Genomic DNA, 25585 nt, shown 5'->3' on the forward strand with positions numbered 1-25585 from the left:
TTTTGGTGATTTTTTGTGGTGATTTCACCATTTGAAATGGCCCCCAAGCATAGTGCTGAAGTGTTGTCTACTGTTCCTGAGCCCACGTAGGATGTGATATGCCTTCTGGAATTAGGTAAGTCTCATGAGGCATGAATTGTAGTCCTGACGGCAGTTGAGTCCCATGTGAACGAATCACCAATGTATATTAATGTGTATATAAAAACTAAATAGAAACATAGGGTTACATATTATCAATGGGCAAAAATGTAGGGTGACATATTATGGGTGGGCAAAAATGTAGGCAGAGGCTCTTAGGATTCTGACACTGCATTTCCCCAAGGACGAGGAATAGTTCTGTATTCACTAATTCAGTGTTTCCAAGAGACTTCATAGACAAGGCTATTTTGTATATCAGGAACGGACCATTCTATATAAAATGCTCTATGTAAAAGAGTTTACACTTAATTTGAGAAGAAACAGGGACCCATGGAAGGGCTTTTTGTTTGTTTGTTTGCTTGTTTGTTTTTTAAATGGGAGAGAGACACACATGATTTGTGTTTGAGAAAGTCCCTCTGGCTACTGGGTGGAGACAGGACTGGGGCCAGGACAGAAGACAGGAAGAAGGGTTAGAAGCTGGTCGTAGACTCTGAGGGAGAGATAATGAGGCCCAACCCAGGCAATGGGGCTGGGGATGCAGAGAAGGGGAAGCATTTGAGAGTGGGGTTTAATAGCCCAAGCTGGCAAGAATGGGAACTCACTGTTGAAGGCAGCAGGGAAGGAGAACCCCAAACATCTCAGGGTTTTAAAAATGTCTACATCAGGATTTTTTTTTTTTTTTTTTTCAAATTAAAGTAATGTCTCATTGGTCTGAGCCATGTGTTTCCTTCCATGAGAGGTGGCGGGGACCCTCAGCCTTTGGAGGGGAGCAGAGCAGCTGTAAGGGCTGGTGTTCAGGGACAGGCTCACATTCTCCCAGCGCCCTCTCTGTAAACTGTGCGCAAGACCAGCTGTGTTTTCTCTGCCTCCTTACATCATCACCAGTCATAAAAACCCTACCGCGGGGAATTGTGCTGACGATCTGGGCTGTGATGTATGAGACAAAGGAGTCCAGGGGCTGATTTCAGAGTTTGCACAGTTAAGATTCCTGCTGGTTGGGAGAAAAGGCAGGCTGGACCCGGCACGTGTTACATTTGACGATCGTCTACAGTTGCTCTCTAGGTCAATAATTTCCTGGCTTTAAGAAACTCTGGCTTTTGAGTTCAGCCCTAGTCTTTCATACAGCTGGTGGACACCAGCAAGGTGCCACAGCTGGCCTGAACACCCTGACCCCCCCCCCACCGCCGTCCCCACTCTCCTCCAGCCAACCTCAAGGTCTCGAGCTCCTTGGTTCCAGGTGACCTGCTTTCCTTGCCTTTGCAGTTCTGCTCCAGCACTTTCCTCTGGCTGACCCATTTGTAGCACCTCACCTGAGGCACACTAGAGTCTTGTGTCTACGCATCTGGGCTCTCTCCCTATAGAATAAAGAGCTCTCTGATGGGCGTGTAAGAGTCCAGTCCCGCTCCTTCACTCTCTGGACATTTGGGGTGGCCCCGCTCTGCCGATCAACATGGATTTAGCTCATATTCTTGTTTTAGGAGGAAATGCTCATCCGTTGAATTGAATCCTACCAGGTACTTGTTTAGGACATGTAAGTGTAAAAAGACATCTCTCATTCTATGGCTTCTTTCATAGTAACTCACATATTATACTGTTCCTCACACACCAGGCACTGTGCTGAATGCCTTTACTTGAACCACTTTTCCAAGCACCTTATTAGGTGCTTTCCATTCTCACTCCCCCATTTTCTTGCTGAGAAAACGAGGCCCAGAGAGGTCAAGGAAGGTGTCCTAAGTCCTCTTGCTTGTGAGGTTGTCAATCCAGGGTGGTTGGGTCTAAAGCTTTTACTCTTTACTGAGGTCACTTCTGATGAACGTCTTCCAGAAGTGTGTGCTTACTGGTGTGCCTCCCCTGGCCCGGACTTCATCCCAGCGGGGTGCCAGGAAATCCCAAGACTCAGAGCTCAGCAGTTCCCCAAGCCAATGGCCGTCACACACTTGGAGTTGTGGATTCTTCCGCTTTCAGGATTTAGGAACTCATCTGGCGTCTGAGGTACCACCCGCCAACACACACTCTTTACCTGATTTTATTGTGGACGTTTTTCTTTACACAAGGAATACATGGCTTTATTCTCGTTGTAAACGTTTCAAGAGTGTTCCAAAGAGAACATGAAAGTCCGTCCTTACCTCTTTCTCTCTTTCTTCCCAATTCCTCTGCCGGGTGGCCATAACGAATAGTTTACCGTCCCTTCTCCCGGTCCACTTTCTACACGTTTCTGGGCATTTGTGTGTATCTGTGTGTACACCTTTGCTCCCCTCACCCCCTTTGAACAAATGGGATCATCTTATCCATACTGTTCTGCAACCCGATTTTTTTTTCACTTACTGTATCTTAGAGGTCTTTCCACGACAGTCCCTGTCATTTTCCCTGATTCATTTGGATGGGTACGTGGTATTCCATATTGTGGATTTGCCATGATTTATTTAATCTACTTGACCAGGTACTTGTAAGCAATGCAAACCATTTGAAAAAGTAAATTATCCATGGTTACTGGGCAGTAACCAAATAAATAAGAAAGACTGAAGTGGGAGATGGTTGTCAAAAGTGGAATGTTAATTAGGGTTATAGGGAAGGATAAGCGGGGGCTTGGTGTTCCAAGCTTTGACCCCGAACATCGCCTGCCAGTCTCTTCCTTCTCCATTCGGTTCCCTACCCGGCTGTGGGCTGGGTGCTCTTCCCTAATTTTAGCATTTCCCACAGAGTGAGGTCATGCTCCTTCTCCATCCAGTCCCTTCAAGGCTTCCTGACCGCATAACTGCGGCGTGACCACATCGCCCTTCCCGCTGCCATCCGAAGGAGGTTTAGACCCGAGACGCCCGAATTCCAGGCCATCTTGGCTCCATTCGGTGCTGCAGGGACAACAGCTGGTTAAAACTTGACGGCTCAAAGGTACCAGAAAGTCTGCAGCAACCCAAATTCCATAGGCCTCTTACTCAGTTTTCCGGAGTAAAACCCAAACACCCATTTTTGTTGAGACTTTGACGAGCCCTTGAAACCACCAAGGGCCCGGCTCGCCTGGGCCCAAGTCTGAAATATGTCAGGCAGGTGTTTCCAAAGAACTTATGCTACGGGAAAATATATCCTGATGTAATCTGACTAATTTGGCTTTTGCCTTGCTTTCAAGAGAACTGGCTATTTGTAATGGAAACAGTTCTCGGCCACTTCAGACAGGGCTTTGTAATGTGAGCCGCTAAAACCCTGCAGGTGCTATGCGGGCCCCAGTTTTCATTCTACATCTCAAGTTTGTTTACTTTAATGTGTTTCTCTGGGAGGGGAAAAAAAAGGTGACGGGGAGGGGTTTAACAAGTCATTTTTCATTTCAAAAAAAGAAATGGTTTTGTATTAAGAAAATTAGTGTTGAGGGGCCCCTGGAGTCCTGCTGGCGACAGGAAGCGCACATGGCCTTGGAGGATATGTTTCCCGAGACTAATTCCCCAAAGACCCGTGTTCGGGAGCCGGCATACCTGGGCCCTTGGCAGAGGCATCAATTAGAAAGTGGGAAGCAGTGTTTCCCTTGCTAATTCTTGGCTACCGAATAGGGGTTACTGAAAGCTCTTTCTTCCCCCCTCGGAGTTAGGTAGTTTTGAAAATTGTAAAATTATGAATTCAACCTTGGGTTCAATCAAGGGAGGGGGAAATGTTTTCCAGGGTACAAAGCCGGTGTGATGGGTGGAGAGGGCCATCCTTCGAGAGCACCCACGGCCAGCCACGGGCACTTGCCCTGCCCAGGGGAGGCTGCTCTCACCCAGGAGGTCGGGAGGGGTCAGGGGGTGAGGGCTGCTGCAGGCTCGGCCCCTGGGCGGGGATTCCAGCTAGAAAGGAGAAAGGGCAAATGAGAAGAGCCCTCAGTTTCTTCATGCAGGTAGAGAGCAGCAGATGGCCGTCATCAGGATAGAAAATGGGATGTGTTTGCCACTCAGGGCTCTCCCGTGCCCTGTAGACGGGCTTCAGTGAACCCCAATTGCCTACCCTTGATGTGAAAGCTGAGTGCCCGTTCCTGGATTTCTAGTCCCTATGTAGGGTGTTCTCACACTGCCTTCTCCCTCTTGGCCCCTGGGCTTGTTTACATGGGCCGCCTTGAGACTGGGCCATGTCAGTGTGTGCAGAGACCTTGACCCCTTCTCGTGTTTTACCAAGAAAATCTGCTCCTAGACAGTCAAGCATGTCACGGATTTAGTGATGTTATTGACCGTTGCTGAGATCGCTTTATGGAGTACACCGCCTTCACCATCTTGTATGTCTGTCTGAGCTTTTTCTTCCCTTCCTCTTTCTTCTTCCCTCTCTGGAGAAATAAGCAAAGTTATCTTGGTTCCTCCTACAGAAGAGCCCCTTTCTCGAATACTCAGGTGCCCCTGGGGGCTCACACCCTCCAACAATATTTTCTCTCCTGAGGAGAATTCTGGTGAATTAAATGTTCAACTCAAACATAAATGTACCCACAGTTGCCTCACAGAGCATTTAAAACGGTGTTGTTATATGGGTCCGTGGAGTCCTATGTATCATGGCCAATTCAAACTGAAAAAGGCTTTGGAGACCGGCTAATCCAAACCTTCATTTTACAAGTTAGGAAACAGATACCCAAAGAAGGGAAGGGACTTGCCCAGGGTCACCTTGTAGTGGTGGGGCTGGATAAGAACCAAGGCCTCCTGACTCCTGTCTCAGTGTTCTTTATTCTAGGCCATATGTCTTCAGCAAGACCCTGCCCCATTTCTTTAACGGCTGTTTCAGGAAGGGATTTGAGTGCATTCTGGCACATTCCATTCCAGAAAGTCCTATTGTTACTTTCTATTATGTCTCTCTCAAAGTCATCCCTTCCTCTCCTTTCCCACTGCCTTCATAGGGGGAAAGAGGGAGGGGAGAGAAAGTAAAATAGTTTTATCTGAATTCATTGTAGCTTGAGATTTGATAACTATTTGCTGACTTGTTGAGTATAATCAACTTACGAGGAAGCTGAAGAATGACTGTGAAGAATGTAATGCTCAATATTTGGGAGGCTTTGGTTGGGACACAACTCTTACACAGTGCTGTTGGGAACTGGTACCGTGTTAACCCAAAAGTAATTTGGCAATATGTATCATGAACTTCAATAATAGCATATGTTATGTTTTGCCAAACCTTTAAATCAAAGGATAACGTGATATAGTTTCATTCATGAGTCTTAAGTGGAGGGCTTGATGAATTTTTTAAGGAGAATACACTTAGGTACCCACCATTCAGATCAAGAGACAGCACCTCAAAAGTCTCTTTTGTACCATCTCCTGGTTATCATTCTTCAAAAGTAACCAATATTCTGACTTCTATCACTTATAGGTTAATTTTGCCCGATTCTGAATTCTATATGAATGGGATCATACACAATTATACTCTTTCTTTTCTTCTTCCAGTCACCTTATATCTTTGAGGCTTATCCATGGTCTCACAAATGTTGGTTTGCTCTTTTTCACTGCCAAATAGTATTCCATTGTTGAATACTATTATGATAAATAAATACATTATTTATCCATTTTACTGCTGATGGACTGTTGAAAGGTTTCTAGTTTCTAAATGTTAAAAATAATGCTGTATGGGGGCACCTGTGTGGCTCAGTGGGTTAAAGCCTCTGCCTTTCGCTCAGGTCATGATCCCAAGGTCCTGGGACCTGGGGACCTGGGACCCTGCATCGGGCTCTCTGCTTGGCAGGGAGCCTGCTTCCTCCTCTCTCTCTCTCTGCCTGCCTCTCTCCCTACTTGTGATCTCTGTCTGTCAAATAAATTAATAAAATCTTTAAAAAAAAATAATGCTGTATGATATTTTTGCCATGACTTTGAAAACAACATGCACACACACATCCATTTCTAAGAGTATACATTTGTAGTAGAATTCTTGATTATAAAACGTGTATGTTCAGCTTTAGTAATTACTACAAACAGTTCTTGAAAGCACTTATACTAACTTACACTTCCATAGAAATATAGGAGAGTGAGAATAGATCTATATCCTAGCAACACTTGGTTTTGGCTTTAAAAATGTAGACATTCTGATTGTAGGGGATGATATCTCATTGTGGTTTTAATTGGGCATTTGTGAATAACAAATTGACCCTTTGGGTATTGCTCTTTTGTGAAGTAATTGTTCAAGGTTTTTCTCATTTTGGAGGGTTTCTTTCTTTTTGTTTGTAGGAGCTCTTTATATAATCAATGTACAGTTTCCTTGTATTGCAAATGTCTTCTTGAATTCTGTTTTCCTTTTTACCTTCTTAATGGTATCTTTCCATGAAAAGCAATTCTTAATTTTAAAATAGTCTAATACACTAATCTTTTCCTTTATATTTTTTGTTTTTGTGTGTGTTTTTTAAGAAACTTGTGTCGATTCATGATCATAAATATACACCCTATGTTTTATTCTAGGAACTTTAATTTTTTAAAGATTTTATTTATTTATTTGACAGACAGAGATCACAAGTATGCAGAGAGGCAGGCAGAGAGACAGAGAGAGAGACAGAGAGAGAGAGAGAGAGAGAGGAGGAAGCGGGCTCCCCGCTGAGCAGAGAGCCTGATGTGAGACTCAATCCCAGGACCCTGGGACCATGATCTGAGCTGAAGGCAAAGGTTTTAACCCACTGAGCCACCCAGGCGCCCCCTAGGAGCTTTATTATTTTACTTTTTACATTTGGGCTTATGATTCTCCTGAAGTAGAATTTTAAGTATGACATGAGGTGAAAGTCAACAGCCATAAGTTTCCATAAGTTTATGCAATTCATCTAATACCATCTATCAACAAGACAATATTTTACCTACTACACTGTAGTGGTACCTTTGCCATAAATCAGGTAACTGTATATATTTGGGTCTATCTCAACTTTGTTAGTCATGCCCTTTAAATCTTTATATATCCTTATTAATTTTTATGTCTGTATTATCAGTTACTGACAGACATGTTTCAGAACATTCCACTGTGATTATGGAATTAGTTATTTTTCCTTTTAGTTCTTACAATGTTTGAGGCTCCATTACTCAACTCATTCGAATTTAGGATTGTTATATATTTCTGTTAATCTGGGCCCCTCTATAATTCTGAATAGTTACTCTTTATGTCTACCAATACTTCTGGTCTTAATATCTATTTCATCTGATATTAGTAGATCTATACCTCCTTTTTAAAAATATCTACTCATTTTTTAATGTTTTTATGGATATGTTTACCTATCCTTTTATTTTTAACTTTTCTGCGCTCTTAGACTTATTTCTTTTATAAACAGTGTACATTTTTGGAAATCCAGATTAATCATCATTCTGTTTTAATTGGAATATTTAGTCCATTTCTAGTTTCTCGCTCTTAAGAATAAAATTGCAGTCAATATTTTTATACAAGACTTCTTGTGAATACATGCTTTTTTCTTGGATTAATATCCAGGAGTGAAATTGTTGGGTCAAAGAGTTGGTGTTTAATTTTATTTTTTCTAATTAATATGATTTTAACATAATTTATATACAATAAAAAAAGAGATTTACAGTGTACCATATGATGAACTTCAGCAAATGCAAACACCCATGTAGCCCACCCCAAATTAAGATACAGATTTTCTCCATCCTTCCAAAAACTTTCCTTATATACCTCCTTGAGATGCTAATCTGATTTCTATCACTATAGATTAGGTTTTTAAGGAATCAGGTAATAGCTATGCTTGTGTCTTCTTATTTCATGGAAGGTAATGTTTTGAGACTCATTGGGCTGTTGTAAGTATAAGTAGTTCATTCTTTTATTTATGAGTAGAACCTACTTTGTGACTATAATCACAATTTATTTATGGACATTTGAGATACTTACAGTCATAGTTTTTATGGACTTTTGTTTTTTTGTGTCTTCCTTTGTTTTCACTCTTTTAGGTAAGTACTCAGAATACAATCACTAAGACATTCTGTATGTCTATATTTATATTAAACTGGCTTCCAAACTGGCTTGCATAATTCTGCACCCTACCAGCAATGTATGAGATATTCAGGGCTCTGCTTTCCTCCCCTATATGTTGTATTGCCCTAGAGCCTCATTGTGGTTTTAATATGCTTATCTCTGATGAACAATGATGTTGAACACTTTCCTCATGCATATTAGCCGTTCATACATCTTTTTGAAGTGTCTTTTCAAACCTGTGGCACACTTTAAAAACATTGGGTGGTCTGCATTTTTCTTATTGATTTGTAGGAGTTCTTTATATGTTCTGGATATGAGTTTTTTTATTATATATGTGTATTGTGAATAATTTGTCCCAGCCTTTGGATGGCTCTTCATTTTCTTGATGCATTTGTTAATAATAGTGAATAGTTCTTTGAAGAAAAGAACCCCCTAAGTGACCAATAATGTTATGCAGAATATGGGAAAATACTTATTACATATCGTTGGACTGAAAGAAGAGGATATAAATTATATTTTGCATTATGACCTTAATTATTTAAAAATATGCATTAAAAAGGGTGGAGAGAAATACACAAAACATTGCTTTGGCTAACTCTGGGTCATGAGATTATGCTCTCCTGTAATTTTTTTATTGTGGCAAATACACATAACATGAAATTTACCATTTTCACCATTTTAAAGTATATAATTCAGTGGCATTAAGTACATTTCTGATGCTGTACAACCATCACAACTCTCTAACCCTGGAACTTTTTCCATCACCCCAAATGGAAACCCTGGACCTAATAAGCAGTCACTCCTGACTCCTCCTCCCACAGTCCCTGACAATCACGAATCAGCTTTCTGTCTCTATATGCCTGCTATTTTAGAAATATATACACTTGCTGGGGCGCCTGGGTGGCTCAGTGGGTTAAAGCCTCTGCCTTCAGCTCAGGTCATGATCCCAGTGTCCTTGGATTGAGCCCCGCATCGGACTCTCTGCTCACCGGGGAGCCTGCTTCCCTCTCTCTCTGACTGCTTCTCTGCCTACTTGTGATCTCTGTCTGTCAAATAAATAAATAAATAAAATCTTTAAAAAAAAAAAGAAACATATACATTTGCTGTATTTAGAAATATATACGTTTGCTACAGAGTATGTGCTTTGATGTGAGAAATAAAGCAGAAACCGAGAACAGGGAAGAGTGTCTTAGAGGAACAAGTAAGTTATACAGAATTGATGGTAATCTCTACGCCAGAGGGAGTGAAGAGTGGATTTCCCTTTGTGACAGTAGCTGAACGTGCTCTGCTCTGACAGCTGGCTGCTCCCCTTGCATGATGTCTGTCCCGTGGAGCTCACCCCCTACCCTGGCAGATGGGTTCTAATATTATGCTCAAGTTACCCATGATGCTGAGTCGAGTAGCCTCCCCAGGTGCCATTTCCTCTGTCTCCACCACGTGGACACCACGTTGGTTCAGTTCTCCAGAATCGTCCTGCTGTGCGGTAGGACCCCAGCTTCTCCTCTCAGTCATTAAGAGCTGTGGAGTAAGTGAATGCCTGCATGCAAGGAATGACTCTGCTGGACTCGAGAGAGAACAGAATCAGATGGGTCTGTAGGTGTAGCCTCAGGGCCAAAGGCAGGCTGAGAGGAAGTACAGCGAAGGGGCTGAGTCCAGCCCTGAGAGAACCTATCTGAATGGTAGATTCATGAGGTCCCTCGTGACTTTAATGACCAGGGCAGGAGGAGAGAAGTAACAGCCAGTGACATATATATAATGTGTTACCATTTGCAGAGAGCAGCATGCGCATTACCTCATTGAATCCAGAAGGAGCATAGGGTGGGGCTTTTGCACGTGGCCCCGGAGTTGGCTTGTCTCAGTCTGCGTCCTGGCTCCACCACTTACTGGGCGACCCTGGGACATGTGTGCACCGGCTGTCCCAAGTTCCTTACAGATGCAATGAAGACACTGATGGTACACATAGATCTGTTGTGATGATTAAATAAGGTGGGGGATACTCATAAAGTGGTTAGAATCGTGCCGGGAGCGTAGTAAACACTAAATAAAAGTTAGCTGTTAAGACTTTATCCTCTCTGTGGGCCCTGGAGATATATAAACATACCCCATTTTATGGGTGGTGGACTGTGGCTCAGAAGGATGGAGGGACCTGTCTGAGGTCACACGGCAGAGGTGGGAGTGCAGGGGGGGCAGGGCTCAGACCAGGTCTGTTTGATCCCAAACCCCTTTCCCTTCGGCTCCTTTATGCCACCTCCCCCGACATGCACCTTGCCTGCGCTCATGGGCAGGAGACGTAAATTCTGCTGTAGTTAGCCCAGGCACCCGGTGTCGGAAAGAGTCGCCTGTCTTGTGTAGATGAGCTACGGTCCAAATGAAGCAAGTTAGCTGAGGAAGCACTTCTACCCAACGAGAGTATGATGGAAATGTAGAGAATTGTTACTCATACTTTAAGAAAGTGTTTCAATCTTTTTCTTAACACCAGTCTCCCACATTCTGGTAATAGCACCCTGATTTCCTCTGGAGAGCCACCGCTCTCCCCACTCAGTCTGTGCTTAGGATTATCCCTGGCTAGAGGGAGGCGTGTGTAAAACAGGTCTGGCCGATGTGAGCCTTGTGTCACGGCGGCCACCAAATTTAACTCTGGAACGGGTGTTTGATCCAATCTGAGAACCACCAGGTTTCGTGGCAGGTCGTGAACAGTAGCTCTCGGGGAAGAGGGCTCTCCTTCCCTCGGGAGACAGAGAGGATATGATAGAGCCCGAGCTCCTGAAGCCATCTTGCCACCACAGTGGGGACAGCTTGCCTGAAAATGGGGCCAGCCCAGAGGCAAGTGGAGCTGACAGATGGCGAGTGAGACAAGGGCCAGTGTCCTCTGGATCTAACTAGGCTTGAGTCTAGACGTACCTGGATGTTTCTGTTGATGCTGCCTTTTGTAAGCACCTCACCTACTGGCTTTCTAGCACTGTGATTTACTGTTTTAATGCTCCAACAGCCATTCAGAGGGGGCGGTGGTAGCCCCCTACGACAGAGGGGGATCCGAGGCTCTGAGTGGTGGAGTGATGTCGCCAAAGCACCCAGGTGAGTCAGGTCCTTCTGCTGAGGGCTCAGCCACCGCACTGAGCAGGCCAGCCACAGTGTCTGAATAAAGTTCTTGTCTTCTTTCTTTGCTCTCCAGCAGGGATGTGCATGTCCTCTTGGAAATGTCACAACAGAAGAGATCGGGATGCCCCAGAAAAGCGTCTTCTTTAGCTCCATCCCTCACCACCCTCAATTATCCTCCTGACAGCCAGATTTGAAACAAATTGGATTTAGTGCATTTCACAATTTTTTGGAACAAATTTGTGAATTAAGGGAACAAACCAAATCCACATTTTTACTTGACATCATCCAAAATATGACATGGAGACTAGAAATGGACTTTCCTGGTCTGGGAATAATTTCAGTGAAGCCCAAATCCCTACTTCTCGAGGGTATCTGTTGTTTTTTTTTAAAAAAAAAAAAAAAAAAAGTATACTCGATTCTCACAAAGACCTGTGGGAAGCCTGGCCCCAAATCTTACCTGAGACCTGGGATCTGACTCTCGGGGTTAGGCCAGGCCACACCAGCACCCACACCTGAGATGTGATTCTAGTGGGAAGGCCCTCTCTGCCCCCATCCATGGTTCATCTCTCTACTGGTTACCCCACAATTTCCCCTTGGCTACAGCCTAATTTGAGTTTCTACATTTTTCTATAGCGGGACTAATAGATTTTCATGTTCGTACCAGCTCAAGCTCCCTATCGCTTCTCTGAAATCTTAGGCCAATAAGTAGATAGCTCATTTGGCAATTAGGTGCCTTTGGCCCTTGACCCAACAGTTGCTGCAAGAATGTAGATACTTCATTTTTCTCATCTTTGTTTCTTGGTTTCATGGTAGAAGGACAAGTTGTATGTGGGCAGGGAATGTACTTCTACTTCTCTCTATATGTACTCAACCTGTAGTAGATTGTGATGAGAATTTATTGCCTTGTAAATTTAACTGGCATATGATTACTTAACAATAAAATGAGAGAAGACATTATCTTGGCTAGGCTTCGTGCAGGCGAGGCTGGGAGGCTCCTTGAACTGGTGTGAGGGCTTCAATGCCAGATAGCCTGGGTTTGAATTCTGGCTCTCCATTTACTGATGATATGATTTGATCAATGATATGATCTCTCTATGCCTCAGTGTCCCTGTCCTTAAACTGGAACTGGCAATAGCACTCGACCAAGGCCCTAAAATAGGAACACATTCTCTAAATGTTTTTTGCCACAATTTTATTATTTTCCCCTAATAATCCTTATATTCTTAGGAAATACATACAGCTAACGCAGAGGTGGACTTTATCGTATCCAGTTTTTGTCTAGATTATCAGATTCTTATCTTTATAGCATGAATTATCTGGATAACTGTGGGTGTTTTCCCCATTATATAAGTTGGAGGCACAGAAAAGAAGCTAATCCAAAGCAATAAAACAGAAAAGAAAAACATAGAATGAATCAGTGTTAGCAAAAGAGAAGAGCCTGAGGGAGCATCAGGAAGGCTGCCAGATAGATCTATTAAGTAAAAGAGAGATGGGGAGAAAACCATCAATTAAAATTAATTAAAAATTTTAATTGTTTGCGGTGCTGACCTCATGCTCCAGGTGCCTGACACAAAGGAAAGAATGGAGATAATTGAGTGGTCAGGATATTTTTCCAACTGGCCACTTTTCCCTTAACAAGACCACGCCTGTCTCTTCCACGGAGTCCTCGACAGCATCTTGGGTCAGGACCTGAAATGATGGTTCAGGTTGCCCTGCACTGAAGAGAGACGGTACCCTGGGGCCGGGCAGATGGCCTTCTGGACCCTTCTTCCTTACTCTTCTCCATCAGCAGGTCCTGCAGATAATGCTTTGATACTGAATTCTGCTTCTCTGCACCTCTCCCCCACTCCAAGCCTCTGTTTCTACCTGGAAAACCACAGTGGCTTGCTAAGTGGTTTCTTGTTTCTACTCATACATTTATCATTCTCTGAAATTGCCTCGTCTTGACTTTTCTGCTTGTTTTTCCCACTAGCCTGTAAACTTCTCATTCACCAGTGGCTGGCACATGCATAGCTCAGTCTTTCTTTCTTTCTTTTTTTAAAATTTTGACTCCTGATTTTAAAATTCAGTTTCTTTTTTTCTATTTTTAAAATTTATTTATTTGAGAGAGAAAGAGAGAGAGAGCGAATATGAGCTGGGCAGGGGGTAGGGCAGAGGGAGAGGGAGAAGAAGACTCCCAGCCGAGCACGGAGCCTGCTGCGGGGCTCGATCCTGGGGGATCAACCCCAGGGATCATGACCTGAGCTGAAGGTAGACGCTTAAACAACTTAGCCAGCCAGGGACCACTCTCTTTTCTATTTAAAGTAGTCTTTGGTGTCTGGGAAGCCTGACCTCGCAAGACCAGAATCAGGTGGAGCTGGTTGTTGTTGGAAGAGGGTTGGGTTGGGGACTGGGATGGAGGGCAGGAAGACCCTGCTCTGCTGGCATTGTTATTCTTGATTGAATGGAAGGAGCTGGAAATAGTTGTCTTCTCAAGTAAAAGACATTTTCTCTCCCAAAGGGAAGTCTACTCTATAATATGAAAGTGAACCCTTTAATAGATCTACTGGGCAACATTTTGTCTTACTCATTCAAATGTCATTAAAGTCATTAAAGGTAGTCACACTCTATTTATTTGAGAGAGAGAGAGAGAGAGAGAGCGTGAGAGAGAGCGCGCAGCAGGACGGACAGAGGGAGAAGGAGAAAGAGAATCTGGAGCAGACTCTACCCTGAGTGTGAAGCCTGATGCCGGACTCAATCCCAAGACCCTGAGATCATTCATGACCTGAGCCAAAATCAAGAGTGGATGTTTAACTGCCTGAGCCACCCAGACACCCCCATAATCTTATCCTTTTTTTTTTTTTAAGATTTTATTTATTTATTTATTTGGCAGACAGAGATCACAAGTTGGCAGAGAGGCAGGAGAGAGAGGAAGAAGGAAGCTCCCCATGGAGCAAAGAGTCCGATGTGGGGCTTGATCCCAGGACCCTGGGATCATGACCCGAGCCGAAGGCAGAGGCTTTAACCCACTGAGCCCCCCGGGTGCCTCCATAATCTTTTTAAGTGTGTCATTTGTCTTTTTCATAGGCAGGAACTGGGGAAGGAATGACATATTCCCAGATTAGGCTGACCCACTCACCTGTGTTGACTCTGGTTGACTCTGGTGACTCTGGTGGTCAAGCCCACCCCACCTCATTCTCAGCAATTATATTCTGCCTTTGAATATTTTTCTCACACCATTCTGCTTCCCTGACACTGGCTCTTGGGGATCCACAGTACAAGGGTGGCCATTGCTCTCTCTGCCACGTTTCTGACCACCTTGGGAAGTGTGAGGTCATTATACACAGTCCAGAGCTGCCCATCAACAAGGGGCCCAGGCTGTTTCTCATACGAGGCAGCTCCATTCCGGAGTACTTGATCCTCCCCTCACCATCCTGTCACAGCTGATTGGAGCCCAGGGTTGAGGGAAGGTGGTCCCTCCAGGGTCATCCAGTCCAAAGGCTGGATGGCACAATCTGGCTCAGGACAGGAGGCTCCAGCCGATGAGTTAATCACATCCCACCCACTCCCCTGGAGCTTGATCTGGGAAATGCAGACAGAATTATACGGTCCTTGGAAGTTTGGAAGGTCATGACAGGGAGGGAGAGGCCTTGTGGGACCAGGAGCAAATCAGGGTTAGGAGGACTTACAGGCAGAAGTGCTGAGCTGAAGAAGGGTTAGATACCCGGGGGTGGGCAAGGAAGCCACTGGAGGCATGAAGAGACGGGGCAGACACACAAAGAGAAGCAGAGACCCAGGGAGTAGCCAAGTCAAGGTAAAGGTGGAAAGCTAGAGGTAATCTCCCAGATTCTTGTGGTGGGACTCCTAGAGCACCTTGGTGGACACCTTGGGTTCTTAACTACCTTCCTGTTCCAGTCTCCAGGATTCCAGGTTATGGTATGCTCTTGATTTCCATGAGATTCTGGCTCCTGTCTTGCGCCACAATAAACCCTCATTGCGTGAGCCGCCCTTGGTGGCTTGCTGTTTTTACGGGCTCACATGCAACGTCCCGAAAGTGACCACCATCAGTGGGCTGCAGCCCCACGCCGGCATGGGCTGTTTCTATCGGGCCTGTGTGCAGGTGTGTGTGGGTAATGCCTGAGAGCTTTCAGGGTGGGACTCAGAGCTCAGAGGCTCTGCTAATAACCACAGGGGCGGTTTCAATCCTCAAGGATCTAGGCTCCGTTTTCTTTTATTCACGCATCCCCAAATTTCATATACATGTATGTTTTATAAAAAATATTTACAACTATATCATATATATAAAAGAAAACATATAAATATATATAATAGAATATGTAAACATAAACACACACAGGTAAATATTACAGGTGCAATATAATTGCAACTTAAATGGGGGTTAGAGGCTGAAGTGTGTGTTAGGCTAAACCAGTCAAAATTCTGCCCAGGAACAGTCTAAGTACTAGCAGGCCACATGCACAGGATTTTGGGTATGTTACTACAGCCTTTGTAGTAATAGTAAAAATAAATGCAAAGAAATATCCTTATCAGATTTTCCTGCAGAATGCTTGCTAGAAAACTGCAGTCAAGAAAAACAGATTCTGGTCCCCACCCCGCGACACATTTTCGAAGTGGCAAAACTGTGACCGTAACTTGCAAAGACTCTTTCCTTCTCAAGTGGCAACTGAATAATTCCTTCCAGCAAGCAGAATTTCTGTGCCATTCCCCGCCAGTCAGATTTTCTATGAGATGATTTGAATTGGACCCCTCGTGACTTTCCAAAGATTTGAGGTCGTTCTAATGATTGGCACGTATGTAATAACTCCATTAAAATAGAGAACAAAAAATCCTAGAAAGGGTTGAATAGATCAAAAAAAGTAAGGCTGATGTAATTTCTACCATAGTCAACTAAACGCTGAACTTCCTAGAAGTCAAGGGAAAAAGGGGAAATCCTAGATAAGAATTATCATCGTTTAATGAAAATAAGTTAATCCAAAGAGAGGGTTTTCTCTTGGCACTGTTTAAAAAAATTAAGTCACTCATAATTTTATCACAGCGATATTCTTATTTTGCTTGTATACACCATATTCCTGCAAGCAAAATGATGGGTAATTTTCTTCTAAAAAGATTTGAATAGGCAAAACAATCATATAGTCTGAAAATAAAAGAGTGTGAAAAGTTTCCCTTTTCTTTCCCTCCAGTCATACATTTGCCCACTCTCAACTCCCCCCTCTCCTTCCCCCATTTTGTATCCTTCTAGAGTTTTCTTTTTTAAAAATTTTTAAAAATTTTTATAAATTTAAATATATAAATATATATTTATATATATAATAAATATATAAATATATATTTATATATAATAAATATATAAATATATATTTATATATAATAAATATATAAATATATATTTATATATAAATTTATATATATATATAAATTTATATATATATAAATTTATATATATAAATAAATTTAAATTTTAAGTATCCTGGGAGGCTATCCCTGGGGTCCTCCTGACAGTGTTCGTGAACGAGCAGTGGTGTCAGCAACATTCTTAGTGACCCAACTATTTTATTTTCTTTCCTGTTATGACATTCAAGTGTCACAGCTCAGCTCTTATTAGAGGAGCCCTTGGCAACCCTCCCCCCACCCACCCCCCGCTTCCCCTTGACGTCTTCCCCGAGTTCCAGCCCGGGGCCCTCACAGGTGATTTTTGAAGTTGGAGCAGGGATCCTCCAGGTGTCCCTCTCCCAGAAGAGCATCTAACCACTCCTCCAGGTCCCGGACCAGCTGCTCCAGCTCTCGCACCTCTTTCTCTAGCCTCTCCAAGAAAACGTGCAAATTTTCCTTCAGCCAGGTCCTGATGACCTTTATTGGCTCTTCTGTGGATTCATTGGTCTGGTATTCAAGTCCCTGAAAGGCAGACAGCAAAGTCGCATCTTGAGCTTTTTCACATAGGACCCCCTTGCCACTGGTTTCAAAAAGTTTTCTGGGCCTTTGCATCTGCTATTCCTGCTCTCTGGAGTGCCCCTCCCCACCTTCTCTGCCTGGCCAACTCCTACTTATCCTTCAAGATCCAGCTCACCCATGACACCTCTAGGAAGCCTTCCCAGATTTCCTCAGCCAAACTTGACATCCCCTCAGCACCTTTTTTGAATATGTTACCTGGGAAGCCACAGGATTCTGGGGATAGTTACATTCTCTAATCCTTTCTGATACCTCCCAACTTCTTCCTGAAACAGGCACAAACATCACCTCTTAACAAGGGCAAATGAGCAGTCATTGAAATAAACATGGTTGGTCATCCCAGTGAGTGAAGAGGGGAGAAGGTAAGCTTTGGAGGCCTTGTTGGAGGGCAGCCATCTCCAGGATACCCCTCCTGACTCTAGGTGGATTCAGCTCCTCCTTTCTCAGCTTCCAGAATGCTCACCTGATATTCCTGTGCCCATGTACAGCACCAAGATCAGCAACGCCAACAGCGTCTGGTGGCAAGAAGAGGAAGAAAGGAGGTGACTCATGGGCATGCAGGCATCCCTGCTGCCTCACAGAGCAGTGCTGTAAGATCATTTTTAGAGCTTAACTTTTTTTCCAGTTATCTACATCATGCGTGCTTACTACAAACCCCCACACCTTGCAGAAGCAGGTAACAAGCAGTCCAGTGACATTCTGCTGGTGTTTCCCCTCCCTTCTCCCTGCTGAGAAGCCCCACTTCCATTCTCATTCCCTGCCTCACTTTCACATTTATGCTTTAAATGATCTTTAAACGGAATCAACTTTATTGTGGTATAATTCACAGACAATAAAACGCACACATTTTAAATGTACTGTTTGATGAGTTTTGACAGGTCTACACCTGTGGGCTACCATCCCAGTCAAGAGAAAGGACATTTCCAGCATCCCAGAAAGTTCCCTTATGCCTTTTGCAGTCCGTTCCCTCCTTAGCCTCACCCACCAGAAGGATCCACTATTCTCGACATGGGGTAGTTTTGCCTGGTCTATAACTTCCTAAATGGAACTTCATGGTCTTTTGTGGTTAGCTACTTTCGCTCAACATAATGCTTCTGAGATGTATCCATATTTGTGTATTCAGTATTATTGATGAGTAATATAGTGTATGAATATGGCACAATTTATCTCTTTACGTATTGATGGACTTTTGGCTGTTTCTAGTTTCAGACGATCATGAATAAAACTGCTATGAACACACGGATACAACAGTTTGGGAGGACATATGTTCTCATTCTGCTTGGGTTAGCCCCCAGAAATGCAAGTGCTGGGTCATATGGCAGGTTTAAGTTTAATTTGATAAGAAACCACCAAACTAGTTTCCAGGGGTTTGAACCAATTTACATTTCTACCAGCAACCTGAGAATGCTCGTTGCTCCACATCCCTGCTGGCAATCTTCTTCATTCTAGGTGTTCTGTTGATTGTGTAACGGTACCGCGATCTAGTTTTTCCATGCCCTTCCCCAGTGGTTAATGATGTTGTCCTAGTCTGCTTATGTTGCTCTAACAAAGTACCACAGACCCAATGGCTTATAAACAATAGGAATTTATTTCTTACAGTTCAGGGGCTGGAAGTTCAGACGCAGCGGGCCAGCATGGTCAGGTTCAAGAGAGGGCTCTCTTCTGGGTTCCATCCATTTTCATTGTGTCTTTACGTGGTGGAGAGTAGAGAGAGATCTTTGAGCTCTTTTTTTTTCTTAATTTAATTTAATTAAAAAAAATTTTATCAGGGCACTACTTCAACTCATGAGGGTTCCACTCTCGTGAATCATCTCCCGAAGACCCCCAATTCCCAAAACCATCGCTTTGGGAGTTAGGATTTCAACATATGAATTTAGGGGGGACACAAGCCTTCAGTCCATAGCAGATGTTAAGCATCTTTCCATGTGCTGAGTGATCATAATTCATATATCTTTCTTTGTGGGCTTGTCTATGAAAAACCATTCATTTTTTTATTGGGCCATTTGTCTCCTTATTAGGTTTTAGTAGTTCTTTGTATATTTCGGATATACATTCTTTGTCAGATGTTTGCACTGTGACTGTTTTCTCCAAGTCTGTGGCTTGCCTCTTTATTTCCCTATCAGGGTGTTTGGAAGTGAAAAAATTTTAATTTTTATGGAGTTCAGGTCATCAAATATATCCCCTTTATGGTTATGCCTTTTGTGTGCAATCTAAAAAATTTTGTCTAACTCAGGGTTGTGAAGATTTTTCTTGTTTTCTTCCTCGCATTTTATTGTTTTAATTTTCCACTTAGGTAGATGGCCCATTTTGAATTAATTTTGGTATATGACATGAAGGAGGGGATCAAGATTCTTTTCCTCATATGAATGTCTATTTCTTGAATTATTTGTTTAAAAAGCCTAATTTTTCATTGAATTGCATTGCTCTCTGTCAAAAATATGTCCACCATATTTACGTGGGTCTGTTTCTAGGTCCTATTCTGTTTCAGTGATCTGTATATATCACTCTTTATGTCATTGCTGAATCTGTATTAGTTTCCTGAAGCTGCTATAACAGAATACCACAGGTTGGGTAGCTTAAAACAAGACGTTAATTCTCTCACAGTTATGGAAACCGGAAGTCGAGGATCAAGGTATGAGGCAGGGTTGGTTTCTGGTGAAACGTCTCTCCTTGGCTTCTGGATGGCTGACTTTTCTCTGTGTCCTCACATGGCCTTTTCTCTGTGCATCCCTGGTGTCTCTCTTCTTATAAGGACATCAGTGTTATTAGAGTAGAGCCCCACCCTTTATGACCTCATTTAACGTTAATTATTTCCAAATACAGTCACATGGAGGGTTGGGGCTTCCACATGTGAATTTTGGAGGTCACCATTCAATCTGTAATAGCTCTACTGGCACTCTGCTGTCCCATTCCTTTCTCTATCTTATGCCAATGCCACACTAGCTAGATGGCCATACAGCTTCACGGTAACACTTGACATCAGATAGTGCGAGTTTATTTTTTTTAGCTTTGTTCCTAACAAATTTGTTCAAATTTGTTCTGACTACCCTAGATCCTTTGCATCTCCACATATATATGTATATATCAACCTTCTCAGTTGCTACAAAACAAAACAAAACAAAACCCAAACCTGTTGGGATTTTGATTAGTATTACATTAAAATGTAATTCTGAAATGTGGTTCAACTTGGTGAGAGAGAGTATCTCTAAAATATCGTACCTTGTAATCCGTGATCATGATGGATCTCTCCATTACATTGTCTTTGGTTATTTTTAGCAATGTTTCATCATTTGCAAGTGTAGAAGCCATGCTCATCTTTCTGAAGTATTTTGTCGGTTTTGATACTATTATAAATAGTATCGTTTTTAAATTTTCATTTTCCAGTTGTTTGTTGCTGGACTGTAGAAACACAATTGATTTTGTCTTATGACCTAATGCTTCCTTTTTTTTTTTTTTTAAAGATTTTATTTATTTATTCGACAGAGATAGATCACAAGTAGGCAGAGAGGCAGGCAGAGAGAGAAGGGGAAGCAGGCTCCCTGCTGAGCAGAGATCCTGATGTGGGGCTCGATCCCAGGACCCTGGGATCATGACCTGAGCCGAAAGCAGAGGCTTTAACCCACTGAGCCACCCAGGCGCCCCTAATGCTTCCTTTTTTATCCGATAGAGTTTAGGATTTTGTATATAAAAAATTGTGCTGTGTGGGAAGAAGTCTTACTTCAACCTTTCTATGCTTTATTTCTTTTCCCTGGTATATTGACTAGAATCGCTAATAAAATACCCGGAAGCGGCGAAAGCGAACGTTCTGCTCTTGCACTGTGTCTTGGGGGAAGGGGTGTGAGTGCTCAGCACGGAGTCGAGGTAACTGGAGCTTTGTCCTTGTTGTCCTTTCTCAGCTTGAAGACACTGCCTTCTGTTCCTACCGTTCCAAGAATTTTACCGAGAATGAGCACTGAAATAGTGAAACGCGCTTCCTGTCTCCACTGAGAGGCCGAGCACTGCCCTTTTTCGGCTGAGCCTGCGCTCAGTTGCGTGGATTGACTTGAATACCTGACCAACCCGGGCTCCTTCAGGAAGCTTTGTTCATGATGCATTTGCCTTTTTCTGTATGGCTGGGCTCATTTGCTACTGTTCGTGGAGATTGTTCTTTTCAACTACATTCATGGAGACACTAGATTTTTTTCTGTATGTTTGTGGAGTTTTAGAGTCAAGGTTATGTTGCCCTTCGAAAATTGAGTCAGGGTGCATTTCTTCTGCCTCTATTTTATGAAGGAATTTGTGTGAGATTGGTATTCTTTCTTTCTCCGTCACATGATTGATAGAATTTATGGGGGAAATCTTTTGGGCTTGTAGTCATTTGGACTTTCTATTTCTTCTTGAGTCACTTGTGTAAATTGTGCTGTCCAAGAAGTTTCTTCATTTCACCTAAGTTAGCAAGGGCACTGGTGTCCAGTCATTCCTTGTATTATCTTCATATCCTTTTGATGTCTATGGGAGGTATTGTGATCGTTCCTTTTTATCCTCGATATTGGTAATCTGTGTTCTCTTTTTTAAAAAAGTTAGACTGAAAAATTTACCAATTTTATGAATCTTTTCAAAGAAAAGTTTTATGAATTTTATTTATTATTTTCTATTTCATTAATTCTGATTTTATCTTTATTGTTTCTTCTTTCTATCATTGAGTTTAATTCTCCTTTATTTCCTTCTTAATGTGGAAACTTTGGCCAATGCTGCAGCTGCTCTTTTTTTTTTTTTAAGATTTTTTTTTTTTAATTCATTTGTTTGACAGAGAGAGAACATGAGCTGAGGGAGAGGGAGAAGCAGAGTCGCCACTGGGCAGGGAGCCTGATGAGGGGCTCGATCCCAGGCTCCTGGGATCATGACCTGAGCCAAAGACAGACGCTTAACCACCTGAGCCACCCAGGCACTCCTGGCCATTGCTTCTAAAGGTTTCCTTTTTGCCCCAAAGGTATGTATGTATGCGTGTGTGTGCATGCACATATACACAATACATGTCTGTATATGTGTGTGCATAGGTGTGTGCCCATGTCTGCATACGTGTGCTCTCAAACAGATGCCTGAGTGTTAAGGAGTTCCTCTGTTCTGGCTGGGTGGGAATTCCATCTACCGCCAGTGCTGCTGGATTTCCAGGATCTCTGCTCTGCTCTCAACCGCAGAGCAGCCACTCTGGTGAGAGTGGCTAATCCAGCCCTTAGCGTGCACATCCCAGCCCTCTGGGAAGGAGTCTTGGGAGCCCCTTGGGTGCGTGGCTCTCTCCAGCACCTCTTCCTACACAGTCCAGTGCCTTAGCTGCCCCCTCCACTCTGCAGCCTAGCAGGACTGCGGTGCCCTGCGTGACCTCTACCTCTCAGTGCAGCAGCCACTGGGGAAGAGTGGAGGCTAGCACGAGTCTTCCTCTCCTCCAGGATGGCACTGTTGTGTTGCCTGGTGGCCCTCACCTGAGTGGCTGCCTCATCTATGTCATCAATTTTGTGGTTGCTCTAATAGTTGCTAGCCTGGCCCCAGTTCCTGCAAAGTCCCATTGCACCGTTTTGAGGCAGGATGGAGGGAAGGAGTTGCCTGGAGACAGCATTGCTCACTGGTGCCTGGGTCAGTCCAAGATCATTTAGGAGATTGGGGTGGATGTTCCAGGATTAAGAGAGGACAAAGGAGTCTCTTAAAGAGGTGGGAGAAGAGAGAGGGACACTCTGAGTCTGGGAGGGGCCTGGCCCCCACTCTCCGCGGTGTGTCTGGGCAGGTCTTGGCACAACAAATTCAGAGACGCCTATTTTCAATAGTGTGAGTAGGGAGAGTGACAGTGTCAGGGGCGCGTGAAAGTGGACAAAGGATTAAGGCACACACAGTATTGACTGACGCTGAATTTTCCCCATCTCACTAGGTGCCATTTGAGTCTGATTTAATTTGACTTGAAATAACACATTTCTTACCTAAGTTTGTAAAGCAAGATTTAGAGCTGCCAGCCCCACAAGGAAGATACAAGATTTGCCTAATTTGCTTCTCCCCCAGATGGTTTTCTATAAGGATACTAGCAGCTATAATATTATATATTATAATATATCATTAACTATAAAAATAAAAATAAATTACAAAGCAGCAGTCTGGTGGAGTCTTACAGATACATGGATGAGCGACTGAAGCCGGGTATAAAGGCACACGCTGATTCTGTTCACGTGAAATTCAAGAAAGTATGAAACTCCTCTATGATCAAGGTTATGTGGGGGAGAAGAGCTGGGAGGGGCCTGAAGGAGGCTTCTGGGGCACTGGGAATATTCCAGAGCTTGACATGAGTGACTGCCAAGGTGTGTATACCCAGTGTAAAGATCCTTGTATTGTACACTTAAGTTTAGGACACTTTTTTTTTTCCTTAACAATATTCCATGGGAATCTTTTCACATAAGACTCACAGAACTGTTTTCTTCTTTATAACGGCTGTTAAGTGTTCCATGGTGAATGCTATTTCTTTAACAACCCCTCTGTCCGTGTCCTTTACAGGATAACGTCTTCCCTAGCAAACTTGCTGCTGGGTTTGTGTTTTATACTGTGTGTGGGGGTGGCAAAGGGGGAAATAGGGACAGGATTAGGTTTTTAGTTCTTCTCCTTGTGCTGTCCTGGGGCCTGAGCCAAATCATTTTCTTTTCTCTGAGCCTCAATTGCTTCATCTGTAAAATGGATTTTGAAATATGCTGAAAGATCTTTCAAAAAGAAAAGCAGGGACTCTGTATTCGATTGATCTGGGAAATGCTGTGGTTAACAAAGCGAGGTGAAACCCTTGCTGTAGAACTTCTCAGAGCCTTCATTATGTGACTGAGCAGTGTAAATCTCCAAGCGGGTGGGGTGTGTGTGTGTGTGTACAAGAGTATTGGCATTTCTTGAACCACAGAACTTTTTGGGGGATTTTTCTCAAAAGAACCTTCCTGGGGTTTGGTATTTATGGAACTCCTTTTTTAGGAAAAGGTGCAGCATGATGGAAACTGCAAGGTCCCCATCTTGCTGTGAGGTCCAGCACAAAGGAGGAATTGGGGCATGTATATCAAATGAACAAGTGAACAAATCTTTCAGAAATGTGTAGAGATCAGTCATCCATCGCTCTGCTTAAAACCCCTCAATGGCCGCTTACTAATCTCAGAATAAAGTCCTATCTCTTTCCACGGTGTGCAAGGTCTAGGTGACCTTCCCAGCCTTCTTTACATGCCTCCCTCCCTTCTGTACTTGGGAGGCAGTGGAGTGCCGAGTGAGGTTGTTAGGGGTTCTGGAATCAGAGGCACCTGATTTCAAATCCTGGTAGGTCCTGGCTATGGGGCCTTTTTGTTTTTCTGAGCTTTGAGTTATTCATCTGTGAACGAGGTTGTTAATAGTGCCTCCTGGGTGTGTTGTAAGTCGTGAAAGAGAGAGGGGATGGAAGCACTGGGCTGTGCATTGTAAGTGATGACATTTCCCATTCTGACAAAATTCTGCATGCGGTTTGAATCTGAGCCCTAGGAACAGATACTCCAGGGGCTCTACAATTCAGCTCTATCCTATTTATTTCAGTTGATTCGTTCATTCATTCATTCAGCCACTATTACGCACCAAGCACCATCGTAGGCACTAGGGCCATAGTAGGAAACTAAACAAACAATCCATGTCTTACCCGCCCCCCGGCCCCAGCATGCATTCTACTGGGATTGCTGGGGTGAAATAAGAGAGTCAGTCAGCAATGGCCTTGGGGAAGAAGCCCTGAAGCATGCATGCTGTGTCCCACAGCTCGGGCTCCAGGCAGAGTCGGACTGAAGGCCTCTTGTGACTTTGAGGGCCTCACAGTCTGTCTGCAGTGGCCGAGGGAGCCCTGACGGGAGGACAGCAGCATACATCGGGTCTGGCCTCACCTGTTTCTTGTCCTCACAGCGAATACCCCTTCTCCTTTCAAACAGCTCAGCTGCCACTTGTCCCCTGCTGCCCACCTGTTGGGTCACCATGGCCTCAGATCAGGCTGTCTGGGTGGAACAAGGTACCCCCACCTGGCAGGCAGACGGGTACCCTCCTCCTTCCTGGGCTCTGGTCACCAGGCATACCTCAAACACTGAGTTCTGATGTCATAGAAGGTGGGAGACAGCAAGGCCCCCACCTTGTCATCACCCTGACTTTTATTCCAGTCCCTCACAGTTTTTGTTTGTTTGTTTGTTTCATATAAATGTAAAAAAAACAAAGACCCGGAAAAAAGTGCATCAAAATATTATATCTCAGGACGATGATTTTTCTGCTCTTTTATACTTCTATAGCTTCAAATACTTAGCAAAATGCAAGTTTTAAAATACAAAGCAGGGTGCCTGGGTGGCTCCGTCATTAAGCGTCTGCCTTCAGCTCAGGTCCTGATTCCAGGGTCCTGGGATTGAACCCCACATCAGGCTCCCTGCTTGGCGGGAAGCCTGCTTCTCCCTCTCCGGCTTCCCCTGCTTGTGTTCCCTCTCTTGCTGTCTCTCTCTGTGTCAAATAAATAAATAAATAAATAAAA

At 43.6% G+C, this 25585-nt stretch overlaps 1 protein-coding gene across 1 annotated transcript; it reads right to left on the reverse strand.

The window, feature by feature from the left end:
* Window positions 1-16806: 16806 nt before the first annotated feature.
* Window positions 16807-25049, reverse strand: SMIM23 (small integral membrane protein 23). The gene is made up of 4 exons (XM_045999034.1): window positions 24960-25049; window positions 17537-17588; window positions 17272-17339; window positions 16807-17019 (listed from the first exon to the last, which is right to left on the reverse strand). The coding sequence occupies exons 1-4, from the start codon at window positions 25047-25049 to the stop codon at window positions 16807-16809; spliced, it is 423 nt and encodes a 140-aa protein (XP_045854990.1).
* Window positions 25050-25585: the final 536 nt, after the last annotated feature.

This window comes from Meles meles, chromosome 3 (genome assembly GCF_922984935.1).
Source record: "Meles meles chromosome 3, mMelMel3.1 paternal haplotype, whole genome shotgun sequence".
Taxonomy (NCBI): domain Eukaryota; kingdom Metazoa; phylum Chordata; class Mammalia; order Carnivora; family Mustelidae; genus Meles; species Meles meles.

Excerpts from the sequence above, each read along its gene's own strand:
- SMIM23 (XM_045999034.1), bottom strand. The coding sequence starts at position 25,049 with ATGGTGACCCAACAGGTGGGCAGCAGGGGACAAGTGGCAGCTGAGCTG. Across the intron at positions 17,589-24,959 it reads GCTGTGAGGACAAGAAACAG|ACGCTGTTGGCGTTGCTGAT; the intron begins GTGAGGCCAGAC and ends TCTTGCCACCAG. Across the intron at positions 17,020-17,271 it reads AGAATCCTGTGGCTTCCCAG|GGACTTGAATACCAGACCAA; the intron begins GTAACATATTCA and ends TCTGCCTTTCAG.